The sequence below is a fragment of the Oncorhynchus mykiss genome, chromosome 18, assembly GCF_057628025.1.
Source record: "Oncorhynchus mykiss isolate SJ-2025 chromosome 18, ASM5762802v1, whole genome shotgun sequence".
Taxonomy (NCBI): domain Eukaryota; kingdom Metazoa; phylum Chordata; class Actinopteri; order Salmoniformes; family Salmonidae; genus Oncorhynchus; species Oncorhynchus mykiss.
Window position 1 is genome coordinate 22,208,391 of NC_143039.1, and position 7,338 is coordinate 22,215,728.

The 7,338-nt window shown below is 41.1% G+C and overlaps 1 protein-coding gene across 2 annotated transcripts in view; it reads left to right on the forward strand.

The window, feature by feature from the left end:
- LOC110495476 (lysine-specific demethylase 6A) overlaps positions 1-6,451 on the forward strand; it is a 60,273-nt gene extending 53,822 nt beyond the window's left edge. For both annotated transcript variants that reach the window (XM_021570750.3, XM_021570751.3), the window contains 2 exons: positions 4,231-4,407; positions 4,621-6,451. In XM_021570750.3, the coding sequence (XP_021426425.3) occupies positions 4,231-4,407; positions 4,621-4,647 (204 nt within the window). In that variant the 3' untranslated portion in view covers positions 4,648-6,451. The remainder of the gene's footprint in view (positions 1-4,230; positions 4,408-4,620) is intronic.
- Positions 6,452-7,338: the final 887 nt, after the last annotated feature.

The window sequence follows — 7,338 nt, forward strand, 5'->3', positions numbered from 1 at the left end:
ACTGACAGTAATGTTCTGGTTGCCGACTGAGAAATTGATTAGTCCATGACTATCATATGAGTAACTGACAGGATTATGTGTTGACGACTGAGTAAATGACCGTTTCTGACTTCAGTGTGTGTGTTGGTTGACTGTTACTGACGTGCATGTGTGTGTGTGTGGGTTGATTGAATTACAGATAGGAATGGGCATTTTACATGTTTTGACTGTTCGTATTTTTTTTCCAGTACTCAAATGGGGGGAAAAAGCACTTATCTATTTGCAAACAGTGAACAACAATGCCTAATATCATAACCATTACAGATAACGAATCCTAATTGCTAAATTGATTTCTATTTATTTAGTGAATAAAAAAAAGTGCCATTTAAGATGAGTTTTAACTGTAATATTAACAGGTTATATTATATTGTGGAACACCGTCTTCGAAAAAGTAATGTGGCGCTTGCTTGTAGAATGGCATAGCCTTGTTTTGTTAATTTAGCAGACAAGACTCTTCTTTCCCGCGCGCTTATCAAAGTCAAGACACCTACACTACATGACAAAGTCTGTGGACGCCTGCTCATCGGCTATCTCATTTCAAAATCATTAATATGGAGTTGCTTCCATTCAGCCACGAGCCTCAGTGAGGTCAGGCGATTGGGCCTGGCTCGCAGTCGGTGTTCCAATTAATCCCAGAGGTATTCGATTGGGTTGAGGTCAGGGCTTTGTGCAGGCCTATCAAGTTCTTCCACATCGATCTCAATAAACCATTTCTGTATGGACCTCGCTTTGTGCACGGGGGTATTGTCATGTTGAAACAGGAAAGGGCCTTCCCCAAACTGTTGCCACAAAGTTGGAAGCATAGAATCGTCTAGAATGTCACTGTAAGCTGTAGCATTAAGATTTCCCTTCATTTGAACTAAGGGGCCTAGCCCGAACCATGAAAGGCAACCCCAGATCATTATTCCTCCGCCACCAAACTTTACAGTTGGCACTATGCATTCGGGCAGGTAGCGTTCTCCTGGCATCCGCCAAACCCAGATTTGTCCGTCAGACTGCCAGATGGTGAAGCGTGATTTATCACTCCAGATAACGTGTTTCCACTGCTCCAGAGTCGAATAGAGGCAAGCTTTACACCACTCTAGCCGACGCTTGGCATTGCGCATGGTCATCTTAGGCTTGTGTGCATCTCCTCAGCCATGGAAACCCATTTCATGAAGCTCCAGATGAGCACAATAACTGTTAACGTAGCTTCCAGATGCCATTTGGAAGTTGGTAGTGAGTGTTGCAACAGACAATTTTTACTAGCTTCAGCACACGCCGGTCCCGTTCTGAGCTTGTGTCCTACCACTTCGCAGCGGAGCCGTTGTTGCTCCAAAATGTTTTCACTTCACAATGGCAGCCCAAGCAGGGCAGAAATTTGACTAACTGACTTGTTGGAACTGACTTGTTTGGCCATGTGTATTTTATAGTTATTTTTTAAAATTAAACAGAACAGAATAGTGTGAATTGCGTCTTGCGTCTGGAACAGTTATTCTCAGGGCTCAATTTGGCCAGTTCAAGGTTACAGACCCAAACTTTTTGGATATACAGAAGTTCTATTTAGTTATTATGCCTGTTCTTTGGAATGTTTTTAATGGGTTAAAAGTTCTCCATTGAACACCGCATGGGGATGAATTATGGCCAGGACATCTGTTTGGTGAATAGGCCTAGGCTTAATGATTCTGATAAATGTCTTTATCAAAGTCATGTTGTTAGTGTGGAACCTGTATGTTTAGGGGGTAATAGATTTGAATAACCAATTCTAGCAGTTTGCAAGGTAGGGTTGTCATTAATGTTAGTTACCACAGCCACAAAGTCCTGCCTGTTTCTACAATTTTAGTTTCATAAAATCTCTTATTTTTAAACCTTTATGCCTAACCTTAAGCACAATTTTGTTTGTGGGACACAGCCCCTATATGGAAAGATAAGACTCACAAACATGGTGTTCGGACCCCAAAAGCATCTTGACTCGTCTGAAGTCTGTACAGCCGATTATGCCAACTTCTGTCTGTATTGGGCTACACACTTATATACATTTTTTTACCATTATTTTACTAGGCAAGTCAGTTAAGAACAAATTCTTATTTTCAATGACTGCCTGTTCAGGGGCAGAACGACAGATTTGTACCTTGTCAGCTCGGGGGTTTGAACCTTCCGGTTACTAGTCCAACGCTCTAACCACTAGGCTACTCTGCCGCCCCGATATGACCCCTCTGTGGAAAGGTTTTTCTCTAGGATGCCCACAGGCCTCACAAGACTTAACTGAAGGTGCCCCGATACCAGTTGAAAAAATGAATGGAAGTGTATATGGAGACAGTTTAGTGCCAAAAATAAGGGTTTAAATATATGTAAAGAAATATATATATTTTATTGACAGATCTTATCTCTCAGATATAGGACAGACACAACACAACAAACTTCATTGGGTTTATTTTGGGGAACTGTTCCATGTAGTGAATCTGTTATTCATTGTGTTTGTATGGGCTATATATCTTTCGCTCTCTCACACTACCGGGGTCACTAAGAAAGGTCCATGTTTTTGAAAGAAAAGCAACATTTTTTTGCCCTTTAAAATAATTTCAAATTGATCAGAAATGCAGTGTAGACATTGTTAATGTTGTGAATGACTATTGTAGCTGGAAACAAAACAATTTAATGGAATATCTACATAGGCGTACAGAGGCCCATTATCAGCAACCATCACTCCTGTGTTCCAATGGCATGTTGTGTTAGCTAATCCAAGTTTAGCATTTTAAAAGGCTAATTGATCATTAGGAAACCTTTTTTGCATTTGTGTTAGCACAGCTGAAAACTGTTGTTCTGATTAAAGAAGCAATAAAACTGGCAGCCTTTAGACTAGTTGAGTATCTGGAGCATCAGCATTTGTGGGTTTAATTACAGGCTCAAAATGGCCAGAAACAAAGAACTTCTTCTGAAAATCGTTATTTCTCAGAACAAGAATTGACTGAAGGTTATTCCATGCGAGAAATTGCCAAGAAACTGAAGATCTCGTACAACGCTGTGTACTACTCCCTTCACAGTGCAAACTGGCTCTAACCAGAATAGAAAGAGGAGTGGGAGGCCACGGTGCACAACTGAACAAGAGGACAAGTACATTTAGTGTCTGGTTTGAGAAAAACGACTCATAAGTCCTCAACTGGCAGCTTCATTAAATAGTACCCGCAAAACACCAGTCTCAACATCAACAGTGAAGGAAGAGGTGACTCCGGGATGCTGGCCTTCTAGGCAGAGTAGCAAAGAAAAAGCAAGGTCTCAGACTAGCCAATAAAACTAAAATATTAAGATGGGCAAAAGAACACACACTGGACACAGGAAGATTGGAAAAAGTGTTATGGACAGACTAATCTAAATTTGAGGTGTTCGGCTCACAAAGAAGAACATTCGTGAGACGCAGAAAACATGAAGATGCTGGAGGAGTGCTTGACGCCATCTCAAGCATGGTGCAGGCAAACTGATGGTCTGGGGGTGCTTTGGTGGTGGTAAAGAATTGTACAGGGTTGAAGGGATCTTGAAAGGAAGACTCGCTCCATTTTGCAATGCCATGCCATACCCTGTGGACTGCGCTTAATTGGAGACAATTTCCTCCAACAGAATAACAACCTAAAGCACAGCTCCAAACAATGCAAGAACTATTTAGGGAAGAAGCAGTCAGCTGGTATTCTGTCTATAATGGTGTAGCCAGCAAAGTCACCGGATCTCAACCCTATTGAGCTGTTGTGGGAGCAGCTTGACCGTATGGTACGTAAGAAGTGCCCATCAAGCCAATCTAACTTGTGGGAGATGCTTCAGGAAGCATGGGCTGAAATCTCTTCAGATTACCTCAACAAATTGACAACTAGAATGCCAAAGCAAATGGAGGATTCTTTGACGAAAGCAAAGTTTGAAGGAGTTATTTAAATTAAAAGTCATTATTTATAACCTTGTCAACATCTTGACTATTTCCTTTTCATTTTGCAACTCATTTCATATATATTTTAATGGAAAACAAGGGAATTTAAGTGACCCCAAACTGTTGAACGGTAGTATGCATGTTAATTCTACTTCAAGGGGTGTTAAAATTCTAAATGAATCCCGGCTTACAGGGATATGACTGAACAGCTTCAAGGTGGAGTTTACACCTCAGGTCCACTAATCTATTACACATGCCCATCCCTAGTTGCTGACGTGTGTTGGTTGACTGTGTTCCAGGTGGAGGTGTTTAACTTGCTGTTTGTGCGGAGCGAGCTCCTCTCCAGGAAGCAGAAGCAGTACGTGGTTCACTGCCAGGACTGTGCCCGGAAAGGCAGCGCCGAGCTGGACAACTTTGTGGTTGTAGAGAAACACCGGATGGATGATCTCATGCAGGTCTACGACCAGTTCACACTAGTAAGTCACACTTTGATTTGGCTCTATTGACATTGTTGGGATGCACGTAGAGATCCTATTAAAGGACTACTTCCTCATTTGATTGGTATATTGGCCAGTGTTTGTGTCGAAGAGTTCCATGTGCATTTCAATAAATGGAATTCTATAAAATACTTTTTTTTTGTTTCCTGTTTCATGCGCTGAATCGGTATTGAACTCCCTCTTTCTCGCCAGGCCCCTCTGCATTCATCTTCATCTTGACATTAGACATCCCTTCAGCTTCTCTGGGGCGACCAAGCATTACAGGAACTTTCATTTCAAAGGAAAAATGGACCATTTCTGATATTCAGGAAAGTTGAGACAGTCTCCCCGTATGGCTGTTCTCCACAGCGACGGCTGGAGGCAGCAGAGGCTGCGTGTGTCTATGCAACCTGTCAAGTGCGCCGTGTCAACCCCCCTCTTCCCCCTGGGGGGCGCCAGAGAGCGCACTTCCCAACACAGGACCCCCCCCTTGTAACAATGGTTCAGCTCTTTTTAATGGAGGACTTAATCCAAAAACATATGGGGAAAGGGGTGGGAATTATTATTGAGTGAAGATGTTTTGTAGATATTGAATCTGTCACAACTGGCAACACCACCCTAAAAGACTACTGACTGGACAACCTGTTCTCTCTTTTTTTAATTCTGTTAACAGGCTGAGATGTGATCCCTTTGTTTTCCTTCCCTCTAAGGAGCACTAGCCTAACTGGTCTTTTTCTATGGTAGATAGTAATTTTAAGACTCTTTGGATGGCAAAATCTACAAAAAAATTGTAATGTGAAGAGTTTAGGTGATTGTCTTTTTTTAATTATTTTTTTTACAGCTTATGTTTTATCTTTTATTTTGGAGCTATGACGTTCAGTTTTTGGTTGTTTATTAGGTTTAAAAAAAAGAGGAAAAATGTTGGGGAAAATCAATAGCCAAGTCAAAGAAAAATGGGTTGCACATTGACCTAAAGGAGAATTTAGCTTTTTTTATAACCAAATATGTTTTTGATGTAAATGGCATGTTTATTGAAGGGTCCAGACAGTTTTTTTTCCATTTCAGTTGGATTTGAGAAACTTACCGCCACCAGCGTTTTGAATTCCTTCATCCTCGTTGTGCAGTATGTGGGCTCTGAAATGAACAACGGCTTCAAAAACACCCCAATATGTCATTTTTGAAATGGAAACACTGTGTACAGATGACGTCGTCATTCTGAACTTTATCCGCAACGTTATATTCCATTTTGTTGCGACTCAAGCGATACCTCCGTCCATTCTACAGGTCACAGCCAAAACACTTGCGTAAATGAGGGGTACAAAGTATATTGAACGGAGATGCTTCCACACAGGAAGTTCCAGACGCTTGTTGAATCTATGCCAAGGTGCATTGAAGCTGTTCTGGCTTGTTGTCCCAACACCCTATTAAGACACTTTATGTTGGAGTTTCCTTTATTTTGGCAGTTACCTGTAGCAGCAGTCTACACGGAGAATGAAACAGCTGGATATGGGAAACGTCTTGAGACGCACAAAATGGAATATAGCATTGCGGAGTGACACAATTTCAAAGACCTGCATCACGTTTTTTCAGGGCCCCCATACTGCACAGCGAGGATGAGGAAACGATTCGCTGGTTGTGTTAAGTTTCTCAAACAAGTGAAATTGCATAAAAATGTGGACTACTATAACATGCCATTTATATCAAAATACAGATTTGGTTGTTTAAAAAGAGCTAACTTCTCCTTTTAAGGAATAAAGTTTGATTTGTGATTTTTGTTATGTTTCTAATCTTGATGTAAATTTACACTATTTATAAATACATATTTATTGCTTGAAAATATTTGTTGATGGAATGCTGTTATTTTTTTCCAGAGTACCTGCCATTAAATTTGAAGGAGTTTTGTCATTTTAACACAACTCCTCGTACATTTTCTATATATAAATAAAACTGCTAAGCAAGCGTTGTACAGAAACTGACATTTAAAATTGTCTTATTGTTTTGAAGAATGTTTTATGATGAGTCATTAAACACAATTGTCAAATAATCCATGGATGTAATTGCTTTCACCAGTGTGTCTGCAGAAATAATGAATTGTTTTGCATTGGAGTGTTTCAACTTCTAAGACGATGTACATTTCAAGGCCACGGTGAACAAAGGAACCCAGTAAAATGTTCTTTCTAGACAAAACAGGGCCCAATCCAAATCCAGCGGACCTCAACACATCAGGAATCACAACTCTGCTTCTAGAACTTGTATTTATTTGATGATACACAATCATTGTCACACGGTCTCTGAATTGGGAGAAAATACTTACCGTGAGATTAAGTGACAAGTGAGTGATTATTTGAGTAGGGCCTAAAACCCAGCAGACAATGTAGCTGTAGAATCACCCACACAGAATTCTACACTGTATGCCAGGTCAACAACCTACCAGCAAACTGAACTAAAGATGGCTGTATGTAAATTTAGAATACAAGCTATACTAAATCACAGTACATGTAATTGATACATCCACAATATTTGAGACATGAAGAACATGGCAGCCATCAACGACCCAGTAGCCAGATGTAGCTGCTGACTGCCCCACAGGATCTACACTGACTACTGAGCAGCTGACAGACACCGACCCAAAATGGCCAACCTTGCTTGGCACAGTCCAAGCAAAGACGGCCGTCTCTTGTCACTGGGTTAGCACTGAATACCTGGGAGCTCGTGACTTATTTAAACACATTCAGCAGAGGATCACTAGTAATATAATAAGGCCTTGTTAAGGGTGTCTCCGTGTCTGTTTTTAGCCTCTGAGATGGAGCACTGCGTGTTAAGACCGTTGCAGTAAGTAATCCTGACTGGGCCACTCATCTACAAAGAGGGAGTTTTTCTGCAAGGTGCAGCCAGTCTGTATAGCAGTGCCATCATCCGGTCCAGGCAGCT